The sequence below is a fragment of the Dreissena polymorpha genome, chromosome 3 (genome assembly GCF_020536995.1).
Source record: "Dreissena polymorpha isolate Duluth1 chromosome 3, UMN_Dpol_1.0, whole genome shotgun sequence".
Taxonomy (NCBI): Eukaryota; Metazoa; Mollusca; class Bivalvia; order Myida; family Dreissenidae; genus Dreissena; species Dreissena polymorpha.
Genome location: NC_068357.1, coordinates 93,347,864 through 93,369,344, shown reverse-complemented (window position 1 = coordinate 93,369,344; position 21,481 = coordinate 93,347,864). Strand labels below are relative to the sequence as shown.

General features: G+C 34.7%; 1 protein-coding gene across 1 annotated transcript in view; it reads left to right on the top strand.

Annotated features, from left to right (window-relative positions):
• The window catches only part of LOC127875321 (fermitin family homolog 2-like), a 73,422-nt gene that overhangs the window by 16,320 nt on the left and 35,621 nt on the right, over positions 1-21,481 (top strand). Inside the window, exons 3-5 of the mRNA XM_052420305.1 lie at positions 4,295-4,528; positions 17,925-18,148; positions 19,252-19,275. Coding sequence (XP_052276265.1) covers positions 4,295-4,528; positions 17,925-18,148; positions 19,252-19,275 — 482 coding nt within the window. The remainder of the gene's footprint in view (positions 1-4,294; positions 4,529-17,924; positions 18,149-19,251; positions 19,276-21,481) is intronic.

Sequence of the window (21,481 nt, the reverse complement as noted above, 5' to 3'; positions counted from 1 at the left end):
GTGACTATTGAATGGGTCAAAATGCATTATGCGTATCTTATAGGAAAATCGATAATCCCTTAACATTTGCAGCTTTAAGTCAACATTGTTCATCTTTTTAGCCATACTTGGTAAGTTTTTGATTTGTAAATACTGTCTGTTCTCTTTCTATGTGATACTTGGGCATGTATCATAGTATTTTCTCAAATATCCCATTATTCCCTGTATATGAAAACATACTGTGAACTTACAAAATAAGGACAAGCTATCGAAGGCTCAATAGTGTCACCACAAATTGACATATTTATGCTCTATCAGGCAATTAAATAGACACATTACCACGCCCCTGTCTGGATGATGTACTACCTGTACCCATTAGTCCCTCACAAAGTCATGGGTTTCCATTCAAGTCACCAAAAAAGTAGGATAGGTTAAGTTGGCCCAACACTTTTGTCATTAACATTTTTTTTACTATTCTGGATTTAATAAGAATATGCAATAGCATGCAGAAATCTTCCAAACTTCTTTTTCTTTAGTTAATTTATTTAAAGTTAATTTAGAGAATATTATCAAATATAGATAATGGATTATACAGTTAATAGAGATTTTAGTGAAATTAACAACAAAGTATATATTAAAAAGGTTCAGCTTGGAATGCAAAAAAAGTAGTGGGCAAACAACATTATGGTCAGTCGGGATAGTGGAAACAAACAAAAAATGTTTGCACCTTAGTTACAGGAAAAGTATCTTTGACATTGCCCCCAAGATTGTTGACCTGTTATTGCACTAAAAAAATAATTATGTGATTGCATAATGAGTCACTGCCTATGACTTCTTCCAGATTGTGTTACTTAATTCACAATTAATTGTTTAGTGCATTTGATATTGCTGTGTGTACAAAAAAGAAAAGAAAAAGAAAATTTTATCAAGGCATGTTATGGTACATGTGCAGTATTTTGATGCAACCAGTTTAAAGTCATACCAATAGTCAGTAAGTAAAATTTCAGTTTTGAAAATAAGGTATTCAAAAGAGAAGAAAATGGTGGGTTACAATTATTACCAAGAAGATTGATATTTTTGGTAACATTTGGAGCAGCTGTTATTTGGCTACAGCCTCAATCACAAAAAGAATATTATTTGACTGCCTAAACAAAATATCAAAAAAAGGTTTACCCCTCTCACACAGTCATTTTTTAGCTCGGCTGTTTTCGGAGAAAACCCGAGGTATTGTCATAGCCTGCTTGTCATGTCCGACGTCCGCGTTGTGCTAAAACCTTCACATTTTGCTCTAAAATCAAAGTGCTCCCACCTACAACTTTGAAACTTCATATGTAGCTGCACCTACATGAGTTCTACACACCACACCCATTTTTGGGTCTCTAGGTCAAAGGTCAAGGTCACTGTGACCTCTAAAAAAAATATTCTGACAAGCTTTTGTAGCCGAGCGTGGCACCCGTTATGTGGTGCTCTTGTTTGAAATAATTTAAACATTTTGTCCATCCCCATATTCAGCTATGTTAGTTAAACCTTTATAGTAAATATAATGTTGAAAACACATTAAAATTTTATTCTCAATATTAAAAGTTTTGTTAGCAAAACAATTTCCCACTTTCAGTCAAAACAACATGATTTTTCCCAATCCAAAGGGCCCGACCCTGATTCCCAAAATGGTGAAACAAACACTTAAGCAGTTATTTACTGAATAGTAATTAATGATCTGCTTTGACTTTGATATTGTCAGTATAAAAATTGAGGTTTCATGTAATATTGTTCACTGAGAATCTTAAGAAAGTCATATCAAGAAGGCGCATGATGCTTTGTGATACCTGAAGTGTAAGACTACAAACTCTCTTTTGTTTATGTACGACTGTGCATGGTGTAGTCTTAACATGATTCATTATTGTCCACTGTTTTGACAAACATGCGATTGAGCACTTATTCTGAAAAATGTTTAAAAGATAAATAGCTACAAATCAACAGCAACAATAACAACATTTGTACCCACTACCAAGAAAACTGGGATAACAATCTTCTTTACGATGCAAAAGTGAATTAAAACAGATAAATGAATCAACTGTTTACCGTCACGGTTATAAATAACATATATTTAAATGAATTCCTGTGGTCTGTTTGTGTTTATGTATACTACCAGCATAGGCGTTTAATAATTAGGGCATTTACTGAAAACCACAAGGTGTGTAGACACATACCACTACATGTATGTGCTATTTTGGCAGTGTAGATTACTCATGCAGCATAGTAAAAAAGTTGAATTGAATTTAAAATGAAGAACTTTGTTATTGTCCTTCCCTAAGTTCAAAATAACCTGGTGAAGGCATAAATTTAAGTACTTGAAAGCACAGTTTATGCCTATGAATATTTTAACTTAATTAAATATCTTTGATTATGTTTGATAAATAAAAGAGGTCAGTTTAAAAAGCTGTGTTACGAATTTATCTTGAGGTCAGGAGTACCATTCTTTCTCCAGCATCAACCAATAACAGGGCAAAAGATAGCTATACTGACGTATTAAATATTGTCATCTTGTTTACTTCTGGGACAGGATTTAACAACACTGACGGAATATGAATAACCAGTGATTTGATTTGCCCCAAATTACAGCCTTCCACAGGCGGTTTCCCAATCGCAAAAAGTAAAAAAAAAGGCTGTTTCCCAGTGGCAAAAAGTAACTTTTCCCAATCTTACCAAAATTTCCCCCAAAATATGCCAAACTTTTCCAATAAACTCAATCATTCGTTTAATGAGTTAATTATACAGCATTTTAATTCCCTAGCACTTTACAATATAAATTTTAGATTTTAAACATGCACTTATAAACAATTGGTATAGTGTAATGTATAATCATATTAATAATATTTAATTTATCCCAAGTTCATGGTCTATCACGCTTGTTCCAAAATAAAAAAGGCAGACTGTTAAACATGAAGCCAAAAAAGAACATCTGCTTATACTTACCTAATATTGAAAAATACACATTTCAGCATGTGACCTGGACTAACCAATCAAAAGCAAGTAGTATATACTGAAGTCAGTTAGTGCTCATATTTGATATCACAGATATTTACAATATAAATAAAGTTATCTTTGTGATAAAACTTAAATATATAGCTCGCCATTAATCAGCTTATGCAGAGTAATTAATTTCAAGTGTATGATGGATGGAACATGCAGGCAGTGGAATAAACCAAAGATTCATCATTCCAGCTCTTTACATGTATTATCCTTTGCCAAAGGCGGAGGGGTATAGAATTGGTGTTGTCCGTCAGTCTGTCCATCCGTCCATCTGTCACAAAACTTTATATGGCTTTATCTCAGAAACTATATAAGATATCAACATGAAACTTTAAAGGTGTATAAATATCAGTGATTAAACGTGCCATGCACAAGAACCGTAATCATGCACTTTCTTTAATAAGAGTTAATGCCTTTTTTATGATGGAACTTTTTAGGGCTATATCTCAGATATGATTCAACATAAAACTTCATGGGTGTGTAGAAATCACTACGAAGTAGTACCATGCACAAGAACCATACATTTACTGAACTAAGAGTTATTGCCCTTTGTTGTTTTTGTATGATGTAACTTTTCATGGCTATATCTAAGATACGCTACAAGATTTCAACATGAAACTTCATCAATTTCATGAGTGTATAGATATCAATTGGGAGAATTGCAATGCATTAAAAAAATTACCCTACACTTAATTATATTTTATGAGTATACCGTATATCAAGGGATTTGCAACCGTCCTTAAAACAAAATTTATTTGGTGGGTGATATCAATTCAAGGAGTTTGCTTATTTTTATGCATATATTGTTGTTGTTGGATATATGGCAGTTGTCTGAATACCAACACGTGTAACAGTTGTTTCTCTAAATTTTCTAAGAAGCTTATTAATGTTCTCCACTACTTCTGGTAGATCGCCATTTCATATGTTTTATTGCATTATTCAATTAATTGTTTGAGCCACTCAGATCATATCATGTACTCACCTCCCATATCCCCCATATTTTAATTGTTGTGACAATGTTTTTTGTAATAACAATAATTCTGTAGAAATTTCTATTGTTTACTATATAGTCAGGTTTTGGTTTGTCTATGGGTTAAATTGTCCATCCGAATTGAAATTTACGTTTGTGAAGCCAAACTACGTCCATGTTTCTCAGGTGATTTAATTATAACTTGAAAGATGTCATCAGAATAATGTTCAGAATTGCAAAAATTTCACAAGCAGTTATCAATAAATTTATTTCTAAGTTATTTGAATTAAATGCATGACGTTAATATTCTAGACATCGCAATGGACTGGTCAGACCATGCCCTCTGGTGGCCGGAGAAGAACCGTTGGCTCAAGCGATCACGCTCCACGCTTGACCAGTATGGTGTTCAGGCGGACGCAAAGCTTCACTTCACTCCCATGCATAAAAACCTTCGTGTTCAGTTACCGGACTTGAAGATTATGGACTTGAGGACTAATTTCAGTGAAGATGTCTTCCACTCGGTGATGGGACTTTGTAAGGAATTGGGTAAGTATCTATAAGTTCTTGTGGTGTTGTCCACAATTGTTTTGTAAAAGATTGAGTGCAGTATCTTGACATAAGTTCGACATAAGTTCGTATGAACAATGGTTCCCTCTCTGCAGTCTCATTTTTGAAACCCAAAACCAAGCATGCTGGATTCAAAATTTACCCAAAGGGCATGCAGGCATGTGCTTATTTTTATCAGCAGTTTAGTTGATGGTTGTTTTAAAGCAAGGACATCCGAAGGAACTTGGCTGTGGACACACTTGTTTTAGCCATTGATATTTAATCGTGATTTACTGTTCTAAAATCTGTGTACATGTAGTACATGTCCTTTTTCACATTCTTGAACATTTTCAGGTTTAAGCTGAATATTTCAAAACAAATTACTTACAAAAATTATCTTTGAATATCATCAGATTTCCGTTGTTATGAAAATAATCTCTACTACATATATTTATCATCAGAAATACTGAATGTATTATTTATTGTATGCACTGATATATATTTTTTGGTCATCCGTCATTCCTTTGAGCCTTGGAATGGATAAAATGATCAGCTTGGATGCAAATTTGTAACCCAGTCAATGTATCGATCACAGATGTGCAGTTGCGATTCATTTATTTTGTATATTAAGGAGAATTCAATTTTCCAAGCAATCTATGTTCTCAGGGCTTTTCATCAGGAAATTGGGAAGAGGCCCTGCTGCCTTTCAAATTGGGAATTTCATGCGCAATAATTGCTCATTTTGGGAAAACCGTGTTTTTAAAAGTTTTTGAAACAGGGTCTTTTTTATTGTGCAGAAGTATTAAAAGAAACATTGTGGTGCATTCTTAAGCATATTAGGCCATCCTTAAAAAATTGTTTGTTTGGCATAACCCGACCCAGGTAAATGTTGGTGGGTAGGTAGGTAGGGATTTATTTTTTTTTTAGTAATTTTTTTTCTGACATTGAACCCCGACATATACCAAACTGAAAGGTAATTACCAAATAAAGCTCCAAGTCTTCTGCCTCTGGTAAAGATTTTTATGCACCGTCCGTATCACCGCACGTGTATTCGTAAGTCTATTGTTTCAATAAAGAACTTCGAAAATATAATATAATCGACGAAAAATACTTTATCTGAAAACGACAGTCTGAAAAATTGTAGGCATTTTGCACATGAAATAAAATGTGCATATCGTTTGACTTCAGAAAATTAAAACAAGTAACCTTGCAAATACGTAATTAATATACTATTTGGTTGACATATTATTTTACAATAGCATAGTTTGTGAGTAAAAAAACAACAAAGTAATTATAACATTTTAATTTCAATCAAGAACAGAAAGGTGCAACATCTTCGACATGTAACTAATTATTTAATTATCATCCTTTAATTCAGATCGATAGTCGGTAGAAATTTGTAAAGTGATCAGCTTAAAAATAATTTATTGAGTGTTACTCTTCTTTTCATTTGCTTATTTTTTATACGACTTTTGCCATCGGCCGTTATATTGTAGGCAGACGACAATATCAACTGTGTATTCCATTATCTGCGCATAAATGACCCAATATTACCCGATAGCGAACTCAATGTTGATTGGCCAGCTACCATATGCGCTTCAAATTGTCCATGGAAACAAACAGAAAAATAGTTTTAAAAAACACTCCTGATTAAAATGGCGGATGTTTTCAATGAAATTTAACGAGATTTAAGCATATTCGCAAATTATATTTTTATTGAGCCAAATTCGCTATTCTTTCGCAAATGGCGAACGACAGCGCGAGCCCTGTAATAGTGAGCATTTATTCCAATAATAACACGTTCGCAATGCTAGCGCTGCCGTTCGCCATTTGAGTCATTTGCGAAAATATTATGAATTTGGCACAAGAAAAATCTAAATTGCGAAAATCTAGTAAAATTTCGTTGAAAACATCAGCCATTTTAATCTGGACTGGTTTTTAGCCGGATTTTTTTCGAAAAAATCTCGGCTTATAGATTGATGTTGTCGGGGGGGGCGGGCGGGCGGGGGGGCGGGCGGGCGGGCGGGGTGGCGGCGTGCTCGAAAATGTTAAAGTTCTTATTTCATGGTATAACTTTGGTATGCTTGGACCTAGAGTCTTCAAACTTGACATGAAGGTTGGCCAGGATTAACAGATGACCACTGGTCATTTCAAGGTCATTCATTTGAAGGTCAAGGTCACTGTGACCTTCAATATAAAAAATGTTAAAGTTCTTATAACTTTGGTATGCTTGGACCTAGAGTCTTGAAACTTGACATGAAGGTTGGCCATAACTAGTTAGTAACCACTGGTCATTTCAAGGTCATTCATTTGAAGGTCAAGGTCACTGTGACCTTGAATGTAAAAATGTTAAAGTTCTTATTTCATGGTATAACTTTGGTATGCTTGGACCTAGAGTCTTCAAACTTGACATGAAGGTTGGCCAGGATTAACAGATGACCACTGGTCATTTCAAGGTCATTCATTTGAAGGTGAAGGTCACTGTGACCTTCAATATAAAAATGTTAAAGTTGTTATAACTTTGGTATGCTTGGACCTAGAGTCTTGAAACTTGACATGAAGGTTGGCCAGAACTAGTAAGTAACCACTGGACATTTCAAGGTCATTCATTTGAAGGTCAAGGTCACTGTGACCTTGAATGTAAAAATGTTAAAGTTGTTATAACTTTGGTATGCTTGGACCTAGAGTCTTGAAACTTGACATGAAGGTTGGCCAGAACTAGTAAGTAACCACTGGACATTTCAAGGTCATTCATTTGAAGGTCAAGGTCACTGTGACCTTGAATGTAAAAATGTTAAAGTTCTTATTTCATGTTATAACTTTGGTATGCTTGTACCTAGAGTCTTCAAACTTGAAATAAAGATTGGCCAGTACTAGAAGATGACCACTGGTCATTTCAATGTCATTCATTTGAAGGTCAAGGTCACTGTGACCTTAAATGTTAAAATGTTAAAATTGTTATAACTTTGGTATGCTTGGACATAGAGTCTTCAAACTTGACATGAAGGTTTGCAAGCACACTTAGATGACCACTGGTCATTTCAAGGTCATTCATTCTAAGGTCAAGGTCACTGTGACCTTGAATGTAAAAATGTTAAAGTTCTTATAACTTTGGTAGGTAAAAATGTTAAAGTTCTTATTCCATGTTATAACTTTGGTATGCTTGTACCTAGAGTCTTCAAACTTGACATAAAGGTTGGCCAGTACTAGAAGATCACCACTGCTCATTTCAATGTCATTCATTTGAAGGTCAAGGTCACTGTGACCTTCAATGTTAAAATGTTAAAATTGTTATAACTTTGGTATGCTTGGACCTAGAATCTCAAACTTGACGTAAAGGTTTGCAAGCACACTTAGATGACCACTGGTCATTTCAAGGTCATTCATTTCAATGTCATTCATTTGAAGGTCAAGGTCACTGTGAACTTAAATGTTAAAATGTTAAAATTGTTGTAACTTTGGTATGCTTGGACCTAGAATCTCAAACTTGACGTAAAGGTTTGCAAGCACACTTAGATGACCACTGGTCATTTCAAGGTCATTCATTTGAAGGTCGAGGTCACTGTGACCTCATTGTTGTTCATGTATATGCATGCATTCAAAACATAACACAAGGTTTGCTCATGCCTTGAAAAGTACTTACATTTCATTTTGACCTTTGAACAATATTTCAGTAATTTAAGTATTGCATTGACAAAAACACGAAAGGTACTTTCCTGTCATTTAAATCAAAAATCCGGCTTCAATGCGGTCATCTCCGACCGCGGAACTCTTGTCTATATTTGTCTCTTTGTTTCAATGAAAGTGTTCGCAATTCGAACAGTTAACGAAACCCGGTCTGTACTTGATTAGACATTGCTTGACCTTATTGTTAATGGAGTGCAAATGGTCCCTGGCAAATCAGCATTGAGCTCGCTTACACATGACATGACGTTGTCGAATGAAGCGTGAGGACGGGTGGAGCTATCGGATAATATTGGGTCATTCATGCGCAGATGTTGTATAATTTGAATACACATTTAATATCGCTGTCTGCCTCCAAAATAGCGACCGGTCGGAAAGTCGTATAAAGAGATAAGCAAATGAAACAAATACGTGACAATACCCGTCAATAAATATTTCTAAGCTGACCACTTTTTATCTTTCTACCGAATATTTACCGATCTGAATTAAAGAGTGATAATTAAATGATTAGTTATATGCCGATAATATTACACATCTCTGCCGATTGCCATTTTGAATTGAACGGTGATAATTAATTTGTTTTTTTACTCCCAAACTATCCTGAACGACAGCAGCGTATTTTAATTAAAGGGATACGAGAAAAACAGGAGCGGTTTAATTGTATTTAAAGTCTAATTAATCGCATATGCATATGTCAAATAAATAGGCGACTCAAATAAATACCGGTATGCGTTTTGTTCATTGCTATTCTAGATATCCTTGGAAGAGCATTCAATTAAATGATGCAAAATAACCGAAAAGGATAAAAAGCGGAAAGGAAAAATTTAGCGGAAAGAATTTTCGGAGAGCAAAAAAAATAATTTTTTTTAAAGTAACAAAAAAAAATCAGTCGGGCGGATTTTAGTGGGTCGGTCTGGTTATGCCAAACAAAAGAATTTTTAAGGATGGCCTTAGAGCTCATTGCTTTCAAAAATTACCTTATTTTCAATTAGGAAGGGGCCCCTGTTATATGAGGGTGAAAAGCCCTGGTTCTTGATATCACTGTCTGCATTTGTGGCCCAAAATCATAAAATCATTTTATTGAAATGTTTAGCAGAGCCTGTGTACACCCCCGGAAACCCGACATGCTGTGAGAAGTTGGACATGCTAGGAGATGTAGCTGATATATTTCAAAGAATTTCGGTAGGGTAAGTAAATCCAGTTCTATAATTGTTTAAAAGCATTTTTGAAATAAAATATATTTTGGTGCATGCAAAGGAGGTATTACCATGATGTTATAAAAATCCTGGTTATTAATATTCAGGATTTATTGAAATATGGCTATTTAAAGTCGACGATGCAGGGATTTGTCCCATATTTAGCACTTTATTTACAAATTTCTTTAAAGGTATGCCAGTGAAAAAGTTTTTTCACCGACAATCATATTAACCAATGTCCCCGAGTAACATATCCGCCAGGGTTAACTTTCTTAAAAAAGTTCGTATTGGTGGAAAAATTCGACTTTAAATACGTGTTGATGAAAAAATGATATGACATGGTGCTGTACAAAGATGTCGAGATATGACATGTGTGAAGTTCATTTATAAACTTAAAAGCTCACTATTACAGCTGATTTGTGCCCACTCTAACGCATTGTAGATCATTTTCATTAAACTTTGAGGTTTTATAATGATATCCGCTCTGAAGCTATGTTAATTTCCAGCTAATTTGTATCTTTTGTAATTGTTTGAAAATCATTGTAAATGTAAAGCAATTGATTCATACAGGTAAAAATATACGTTCGGTAGGCAATCTAAACATTTATAATAATATTTTTTGCCTACAGTCCGAATAAAGCTCGATTGGTCATTGTCGGCTCAGGTACTACTTACAAGTACCTCAGGTACTCTTAGGTATACTTACATGTACCAGGGGTACGGTAAATATACTTAAACGTACCCGTTTGGATATTAGACTGTACCTGAGTTGTATTCCCGCCTTAAATCCGATGTCGTAAAACGCGCTACCGATTACCGTAAAACGATACTGTTTATCTAAAACAAACTTCTCTGTTAAAAAACTGCTTCAACATTCTTTTTGAGTATGAGTTTCGATAATATAGAGGCCATTTAACAGAAAATTTGACATAAATGTGAACATAATGAGTTAAAAAAAACAGCAGACAACGACCGATTTAGCGTTCAAATTCCCGGGTACGTTTAAGTATATTTACCGTACCCCGGGTACATGTAAGTATACTTAAGAGTACCCGAGGTACTTGTAAGAAGTACCCGAGCCGACAATGACCAATCGAGCTTAATTGGGACTATAGGCAAAAAATATTATTATAAATGTTTAGATTGTCTACCGGATGTATATTTTTACCTGTATGAATCAATTGCTTTACATTTACAATGATTTTCAAACAATAACAAAAGATACAAATTAGCTGGAAATTAACTTAGCTTCAGTGCGGATATCATTATAAAACCTCAAAGTTCAATGAAAATGATCTACAATGCGTTAGAGTGGGCATAAATCAGCTGTAATAGTGAGCTTTTAAGTTTATAAATGAACTTCACACATGTCATATCTCGACATCTTTGTACAGCACCATGTCATATCATTTTTTCATCAACACCTTGTATGTAAAGTCGAATTTTTCCACCAATACAAACTTTTTTAAGAAACCCTGGCGGATATGTTACTCGGGGACATTGGTTAATATAATTGTCGGTGAAAAAACTTTTTCACTGGCATACCTTGAAAGAAATTTGTAAATAAAGTGCTAAATATGGGACAAATCCCTGCATCGTCGACTTTAAATAGCCATATTTCAATAAATCCTGAATATTAATAACCAGGATTTTTCTAACATACATTGTACATGGTAATACCTCCTTTGCATGCACCAAAATATATTTTATTTCAAAAATGCCTTTAAACAATTATAGAACTGGATTTACTTACCCTACCGAAATTCTTTGAAATATATCGGCTACATCTCCTAGCATGTCCAACTTCTCACAGCATGTCGGGTTTCCGGGGTTGGTGTAGAATTTTGAAAGGTTAATTTTTAAAGAATTGAAAATATATGACAAAATAAGTAATATTTTTAGGGTGAATATCTACAAAAGCTAATATGGGTGATTTCTATGGAAGTTTATTAATACCAACAAACGTGTGTGGTTCATGGCAAAATTATAGATGTTTTTCAAAGGAAAGGTTTCATTTTCAATTTCCTGGTTTGATTGAATGCCTCTTGTATAACACTGGAAGCACAAACTGAGCTTTAACAATTTTATGAACTCATTAAATAAGCAAACAACAAAACATTCCCCTATTCATAACACACATTCCATTAATAAGATTGCTATTATTCACACATTAAATGGCTTTTTAATTTCCAGCCTCAGTAAACAGTACACTGAGAACGATTGTGTTGCAGCAAATAATGGGTCCATTGATTAATACTTGAAGCAGCGAATACTTTGTTTGCCGTCCATATTTGGTATTAAATGCGGTTGTATTCTGTATTGGCTTTGTGGGTTTGGGTTTGAACATATATTAAGTGTTGATTCAAATAAAAAAACATGTAATAAAGTCAGCATTTGTTTCAGCAGGAAGTGACGGTGTCATGTTGTAGTGCAATGTGGGCATGGCAACAATAATGCAACTGAAACTCTGACTTCTGTTTCTGTTATAAACCAAGTGCAGTGGTTCATATGTTGGCAAGGCTGTGGTTGAAGGGTTTGGTCTCTTGATCATTTCCCTTTTCATGACCTGAAACCATGTCTGTTCTTTATACACTTCCCTGCATACATGCCAGAATTGTTCAGGTCCAAATCGGGACAATCCATATAGAATGTCCATACATTTAACACCTAAAACGATCAGTCATGCAACCTTAAATGTAATCAGTACTCAGTGTATTACATTGTACTTGCAGACCCTCATAATTTCTAGCCAATATTGACGATGTATGTCTTTAAGAATTTCATGAACACAAACATTATCCATTTTCCAGAAGTACACACACATGTGCACTATGCGGATGTAATGTAGGGCATGAGTCTATATAACATCCAATCGGGAGGAACATGTAAATTGTGTAAGGCCAGAGATTTTTGTTCCCAAAATTACAACCCATATTCGGCTGCCTTTAATTACTAAATTCAACGTTTTTTCCCCAAAATCTGACCAACATTTCCCTAAAAAATGCCAAATTTTCCCAATAAACCCAATAAGATTATAGTGTTATTCAGCAATTATAAATGTCATAGAATTAGTGCAAATCGCCGAACGACAACTGACATAGGTATTTTTTCGCAGATGTAGACAAATATATTGCGGAGGAAACCTGTGATAATCAATGTATCACGATTGAGCATGCCGGTTTTTACATGAATTCAATAATTTACAGATAAATTGCTGATAAGGTGCCAAAAACAACACTGGTACACATGTACACTAGATTGGTAAAAATGTTGTTTTTTTTAATAGAGAGCAATAAAGGGATAAGCGATGGTAAATTTAAGCCAGAGGGAGCTGAATAGTGAACTTATAGAATGTATGTCCTATTTTTACAAATGTCGGTACAAAGTGTCTCATACCGGGACGCCGGGACAAACAACCCTAAAAGCAGTACTAACCCGCCAAGATCAGTGGCTACATATCTACAAAATGTATAAGCTGATTGAAATCTTCATAGTTGAAGTCCTTCTATTGCAAGTAACATGTCTTTTGTTACAAGGGTTTATGAAGAAATAACTTGATAACCGTTTTCAGGATGTTTTTTACGCAACACTTTGAGATATTGAGCTGATTTTGTGTATGTTAGTCTACCTACATGACCTACTAATGAAGTGTGAGTTTCGTTCTGGTCCTTTGCTTTTTGCCAAATTATGGGCCTTGGACTATATTCTGCAAAGTAGCTGCAATGCGGCTTTAAAGGCAATTATGGGGCATTGTGTTTCACAATAGCATGGTCATCTTTTTTAATTAATTTCAACATTGAGTTTATTCCTCCACTAAGCTGTAAAAAATGAACCTTTGTTAATATAATATTGAAAGCACATTTGATTTTAAAGTATTAGTTAGCTAAAAAAAACAACAACACCAATATCACAATTTCAGTCTAATTGAATTGCTTTTTCCTAATTCAAAGGGACCAAGTCCCATTCCCAAAATGATGAAAAGAAAACACTGCAAATTGTTTATTTTGTTTGTCATTGTGAGAGCGTCAAGTCCTGCTTTAACTGTAGACCTAGAACTTTCTTCAGACCTTGACTTTAACATGAAACCACGAAAGTACCAACTAAAAATAATAAAACTTTTTTTTTAATGAATATGATTGCTTCAAATATGTATATGTTCAATCCACAGTGACATTGTTTGCTGCAACATTCATAATGCTTTTTGTTAAATATTTATTTGAATGTATCTGTTACTCAATCACCTGACTGTGAACTGTTGGCATCGTTTGAAGCTCAATATTTGCAGATTTTGAGTGGGCTGTTAACATTCTTTGCTATCAGTTATGTGAATAACAGTGCTGTTCAAATAAACCCAATGTTTGTTTAAAGACTTAATTTCATATTTCTTTTGGACAGTGTTCATACTAATGACAGATTGGGCAAATAGTGGATATAATTGCTATCCATATACTAACTTAATGTTGACTTTGGCTCACTTGTCTATTTGAGGTTACGATTTACTGATTCAAATCCTTATTAAATTTTCTTTAAAAGCGTCAACTTTAACCATAAATTCAAAATTGTGCATGTCTGGTTCGCCATAACCAAACCTTTTTATGCCCCCGGTATGGTGTCATATAGCAGTCGCACTCAGTCCCTCTGTCTGTCCAGCATTCCGTAACCCGGAATTTTTTATGCAAAGCTTTCAGATATTGAGGTGATTCTTGGTTTGTGAGTCTACATACATGACCTTCAGATGAAGTGTGAGTTTATTTCCGGTTCATTGGTTTTTGGGAAAGTTATGGGCCTTGGACAATTTTCTCTAAAATAGCTGCTGTGCAGCTTCAAAGTACAGTAGGGGGCATTGTGTTTTTACAAACACATGTGTTGTTATCAAAGTTTCTTCAACTTTAACTGTCACTGTGAATCATCATTTAAACTTGTCATTTAAGAACATGCATTTTAAGTTTTTTGCCCACAACATAGCTAATATGTTCTTTTTACCTTGTACTTTCTTCCCAACGCAATCAAGGTGGTATGTGGTATTTTTCTCTGATCTTATGTAACTGTAAACTAAGGTTACATAACCGTCTCATTAATTACATTTGACCTTTAGTAGTTTGAGCACCCACAATATTTTAATCGAAACCTGATGCAGGTTTCGAGAAAGTATACATTACACATTCTGATACATTTCATGGTCATGTCCCAACATGAGATTGCAAACAACTATACATGTAACCTTTGTTAAGCTGTACATATCATATTCTTGGATGATAAGTCCAAAGACTAAAGAGTGCAGTGAAACCTGCTATTTCATTCTGTGTTTTCAATATCTTTCCTAGCATAAACAACTTGATTAGCAAAGTATCTTACTTTGCTACTCACTTTGCCCCTTTTTTGAAGATGATTTTTTTTTTTTTTAAATGACAAAAGAAGTCTTCATTTGTAGCTCGGCGTTTTCGGAGAAAACCATAAGTTTTGTCATAGCTAGCTTGTCGTGTTGTCTGACGTCCGCCGTCCGCATCGTGCTAAAACCTTAACATTTTGTTAAGGTTTTGAACATAAGCTCTTAAATCAAATTGCTTCCACCTACAACTTTGAAATTTCATATGTAGATTCACCTTGATGAGTTCTACACGCCACACCCATTTTGGGGTCACTAGGTCAAAGGTCAAATTCACTGTGACCTTTAAAAAAAATAATCTGACAAGCTTTAATTTATTCAAAACTGCACCCGTAGCCGAGCGTGGCACCCGTTATACGGTGCTCTTGTTTTATAAATTGCAATTTGAAGCATACAATTTATTTTTCAAATAACAAGAAACAGAAAATGTTTTTATTTGGTCTGCTCCTTTTTTAAGCAGTTTGTACCATCGTATATGTTCGATCTTTTCATATATATTATGTGAAAGATCGTGCGTAGAGTTGTTTCAGGGAAATATAGCCCCAGCTGACGAGGATTGTTATTGGTATTTTATTGCAAAGTCATTCAGTGATATTTTATTATTCACAGTTACAACAGTAAGTTGTAAAACTCTTCAAACATTTGTTACTGCCCATGTATGTTACAAGCAGTAAATATTTATGAATGTTGATCAAGGCTAAGGACTAGTTGTGTTATTTTAAGGTTGTTTGTTGCCTGACTTATAGGTTGTCTGTAGTTTTGAGAATACTTAAATAATAAACTATGACATTAAAATGGCATTTTCGGTTTATTGCTATGTAGCCACAGTGTCCTCTATTTGCAGCCACTCAGACATTTACATTGACAGTGATATGCAATATCAATTCATGTGATAGTTATGCGTCACCACGCTATCAAACTTTGACCGAAATAAATGCAGTAAAGAAGAAAAACAACAAATGCTGGTACTTAGTGTAAACCTAATAATGAATGACTGTATGTCAGAGGAATGGAACATCATTTATAATGAAAAGTTTTAGGTTGAATGCTATCATCTGATATTTTATTCAGCAGTTTCTGTTCTGCAGAATAGCATCTATAATTTACCCATGTCATGCGAAAATGGGTTTTATGCCATATACTGCTAGCAAAGCCCAAGGCAAGCCTGCACATCTTTGCTGTCTGGTACTGGTAGGGAGCTATCCTGTCGGCTAGAAAGTAACGCATGGTTTCGTGGTCTCATTAATGGACTGGGTAGCTCGAAAAACAGCCTGTGCTGATGTGCAGGCTGGTCTGGAGCTACCCTGGCCGCATATTGCATAACATCCATTTTTCGCTATACATGGCTCATATTTTTGTACATTTTCATTGTCATGTAGCGATATTCCAGTGTTATGTCATTCATTCATGTGTTTGTTTTTTTAATATATGTCGGTTCAACAATTTTGGGATAACTGGTCGGTCACTGTAATGCAAGAGGACTCAATCAGTGTCCCTTAATTGATATATTTATCAAAATGAGACTTCAGTATCTTGTACAGATGTTTGACAGACTTTCATTCCAGTACTGTTTTATGCCTGAATCATAAGACTATGACTGTCTGTATATCTACAGCATGCATCCTTGTTGCATAACGTGTTTGCATATACAAAAGCACTTGTATTCCCCATGTGCAGTCTTCTCGGTGAATCTTTTGGCATCAGTTCATCAACTAGAATGTGTTTTTATGTTTAGACTGAAAACCATGATGTTGAATGTAACACACATGCCATTAATATAAGAAAATGCTTGCACTTCCCTGAAAATTTGGCTGAATTTGTGGAATTTTTAGAAACATAAACAAGGCATGCACTGCATACAAAAAGTAAATTGTCTCAAAATATTATCAAGATATCTTAGAATTTAGGTCCATGTGTCTTGAAGGGCTTTCTCAAGGAGAATAATTATGCTAATAGGAAAGTTTGGTTGATTCTCTAAGATACAGGAAAAGATTACCAGTTTTCAAGTAAATCTTTGTGAAGGGTTGAGTAAAGAACTTCAGTCTTAAAAATTAAATTCAACTGATCAGTTAAATGTTGGTCATTTAGACAATAAGAATACTTGTAGAGCATTTCAGTTATTTGCATTTGACCCTTAAATTTAATATAACATTCAGATATAGGCAAACGGATGGTATTGTATATCTCCATTCTCTTATGAAAATACTCTGTTCTCATCTGGTACTACACAATTCCTACATAATGGCTTTCAGTGCAATGCCTTGTCATAAATTATAACACAAGCCTGTGCTATGTGCCAGAATTCCATAATGGTATCTGCTAAAGGAACATACTCAATCTTTTCATCATTTCTTGCTGGTCTTGACAGAAATTTGCATTTACATTTTTCATGTCTGAGATGGAAATTGTTTCCTGGTCTGGCAATCAGAAATTGGATGGCACCAGTCCAGAATTTGAAACTCTTGTGTATAAACCAATAATTGCACAGAGTAAATATTTGTTATCAAGTAATTTCTCCATTATCTTTACAAGTGGGATTGATGGGGTAATTATTTGGACCATACGATTTTCAGTAGACATATGTGTTCACTTATTTGAGTCATTTGGTTTAATCGTAATTGTGTGATTCACCAAAAGCAAAATGACTTTCAATTAAAATTACAGCTATACAATCTGGACTTGCAATTTGTTGATTATTGTTCACCATATGTTTCAGTTTGTACAGCACTCTTGTGGCGGTTGTCATAAAATACCTGTTCCCCTGTAGGACTTGAACATTATTACATTACAACTTTTCATAATTTGCATGCAGGTCTAATTAAGGGGCATATTTATGATCAAGCATTAAATAATATTTTTGTCAGTGACATTAATATTATAGCTTGTGGAACCAACGATTTTTTCCAATCTTGTGCTAAAATTTGTAGTCAAAATTATAACTGTATTATCAGGATTGCAATACATTTTGTTGTTTTCCCAAACAAATATGCTGCCTAGCAGTTTATAGCATGGTTTGTATAGCTTTTCCCATCCAATAATGCAGGTTGTGGACATAACTGAACAGTTAAAGTCATGTCAGGCGTTATCAGGCAATCAACCTCGACATTTATCTTGTTTCGTTTCTTTCCAGGAATTCGACATCCAGAAGAATTGTCGCTCATGAGACGCATGGACAAGGAAGATTTAAAAAAGAACATTAAAGAAAAGTTAAACCCGAAAGATAAGAAAAAGAAAAGAGAAAAATACGAGGACAGTTTGGGTGTGAATGGCAATGGATCAGTGCATCATAATTCAAACAACAGTCTTGACAGATTGAGTCCATACAATAGGAGTCCGATGGGACCTTCACCTTCTGTAAGTGTTCAATGTGTCATGATAAGTGTTTTATTGTTTAAAACAAAAAATCCTGCCCAGAAGGGTGGGGCCTGGTGGCATATACAGTACTTAGGACTTGAAGTGATTCTTGGTAGACAGGACTTTAACAATTTAAAATTATTTTAAGTAATGTAAATGTATTGCATCTCACGCTAACAGGATTTAGACAAATATGTTTGTCTCTTAGGGTTGTTAATCGGACCTTAAAAAAATAATTTTAAGTCAAATTTCGTCTCTGCTTGTCTGCCCCTCCGTCTGGGGAGGGGGGGGGGTTAAATATATATGCATCAGGTGTAATTCAATATCACATTTACATCAAATAAAAACAGAGATGCCATGATGTACACGAAGTTAACAGCAAATGCCCTTAGTAGACTGATTTTTGGCTCTCAAGGAACCCTTGAATTAGTGATTTAGGTCACCTAAGAACAAGATGCTCATAGTAAATTCAGCATTAACCCTGTGAACACTCAGATGACACATTTATTTCCCAAATAATGAAACTTGGTCAGAATATTAAATTATGTCGCAATCATATTTCGACTCAGTTCAAAAATGGATCATGTAGTTTCAAAAACTAGGTCACTAGGTCAAACTGGAGAATAATTTTGCTACATGTAGATGACACAGTGTTTGTCTATCATCATGAAATTTGCTCAGAACATTTGTTCTGATAATAGTTTGGTAGATTTAGAAATTGGGGCAGTACGTTAGTCGTACATGGCTATGGTAAGCCTTTTCAAACACCCTTTTTAACATATTTGATTAATTCATCATGAATCTTTGTTCATGGGTTGAGTTAAAATGATTCTGGTCCTTTACAAAACATTGCTTCTAGGATTTGCGGCAGTTTTCCTAATATGTCTATTTTAAAACTTATTAACACTACCTGAGAAGAATTATTTTGTTTTTCGGGCTGTCAGGTGAGCATTTTAGGGCCGTTGGCCCTCTGGGCTGTCCAGCTTGTGTACAGTGACTTATAAAATTGCATGTTAGCTGAAGCATAGTCGACGTACTCATACTACAATTATACTTGTAAGATGTGTATTAATATATATTTCCTCCTTTCTGGTGATTCCCAGCTCTATAATGGACACTTTGATTACGTAAGTATTTCAGTTCCTTGTAACGTTCCCAGTGTTCATCATTATTGTTTTCAGTTTTCACAAGTGTTCATAGTAACTGTAGTTAATAGGAAGTGTTCCTTGTTAATTGTTACTTATTTTTACATGTGACTTTTTGCCGCTACTTATAATGTTAATAAATATAATGCCCTGTAATAAGGAGATACAAATTGCATCAAATATTAAAGTTGAAGTAATTAAGAAAAAAAGGCTTAATGCATGTGTGTAGCACAGGCTAATCAGGGACGACATTTTCCCTCTAGAAGAGACTTCCTTTAATACAAAAATCCATAAATGTGGGAAGTGTTGCCAATGAGTATTATCTGTGATGACACTTAACACACCTGCATTAAAACCCATTTTCACAGAGCATAGCTCACATGTTAATCCTCAACTCTTAGCACAGATGATGCATTCAGCCTGCAGCATTCCATCCAGTGGATGATGCTTTGTTTAAAGTAAACTGTCATATAGGAAGACACAACTGCAGCTGGTGATGTGACCCTACTTGTTTTTGGCTCATAGGAGTCCTGGAAGCTTACATCAGTTACCTGAATACTAGCTATGCAATTTTTTACTCAATGTTGTTACTAATTTGCTAAAGGATAGAGGATTTGCAGCTTTTTGGAGTCTTTTAATATACACAAACTTTGCACTTGAATGTATATTGTGATAAACAGTTATTGCCACTTGAAGTATGTGATTTTGCTATACTTTTAAAATTACTTCAGTACAATGTATGTGCACTATTACTGGTACATAATGAGTAACATGCGGTGAGGTCCAATGATACATATCAAGATAATTGTACTTTAATTGAATTTAAAAAATGCAAATGGGAGCTAAAAGAAGATTCTGTTGAAATATCTTACTTTTTGGTGATTTATACTTGTGTTTGCCTTTGGACAATATTTCTGAAGACAGTATTATAACTTTACAAAATGTAAGCTATCTCCTCCCATACAGCAGGTGAGGCCCCCACTGTTTTACTGACATTCTCCTCACCTGTGTTCCTTTGTTTATATGCAAAAATAACTGCCTGGCACTCAGCATTGGGAGGAGGGAATTCACAATGAAATTAGGCCCCTTTCCAAATTTCAAAAAGTAAATACTTTTCTCAAATTACTGCATAAACTTCCAAATTGACGGTTAAAAAAAAACTATTAAAAAGTACATATTAACATTATTTTTTCCATATCCCTACTAGCCCTATAAGTTGAACCTAAGTCAAAATTAGATTGAAAAAAATATAATCTTTTCTATGCCCCCCGGATCAAATGATCGAGGATATATTGTTTTGGGCCTGTCTGTCTGTCATTCTGTCTGTCTGTCATTATGTCCCAAAACTTAAACCTTGGTCATAACTTTTGCAATATTGATGATAGCAACTTGATATTTGGCATGCATGTGTATCTCATGGAGCTGCACATTTTGAGTGGTGAAAAGTCAAGGTCATCCTGCAAGGTAATACCGTATTTTACCATGCATAGCGCGCAGTTTTTTACCTTCAAATTTCAAAATAAAAATTCAGTGCGCGTAATATATTGACACAACGCTTTCCTGGTTGCTGAATTGCAAAAAATCCATTTCGTGATCGTAAATCTTCACAATTGCCGCCATTTTTTATTGCAGAAAACTACACCCTATAATGTTATAGACTGAAGGGGCCGTTGTCGAAACAACAAATAGCGGGAAACGGTAGGAATGAACGGGGTAGTAACAGTTTTGACAAAAATTAAAAGATGAAAAAAATGTCTTTGTTGGTGTTTTCACACTTCTTCATTGATTGTTCATTTTAAAAAATTGAGGTATATCGATCCCTGCGTCGTCGTGGTATTGTTTCTTAAAGTTTTTGTTGTCATGAAAACTCGTCTTATTTAAAATGACGCTAATTATTTCAATCATATTTCTCAACTTCGCTTTTGCTTTATTTTGATAATTTAATCCAAAGTTTAATGTTAGCAATTCCGAAAATTAACACTCTATGTGAATTGACAGTTTGACGTCATCAAAGGAAAGCCGCTTCCTGTCTGAAGCAATAAAGCGACAAGTTTCTCGCCGACAAAATTGGCTTCCTTTGTCTAGCAATCAACATGCCGAACCAATCCTGTGTTTGTTCCTCAATGGCAATCGTCCAATTAAATAATAGCACATGCAAAGCTCCGCCTTCAAACCTTTTGCAGAGAAC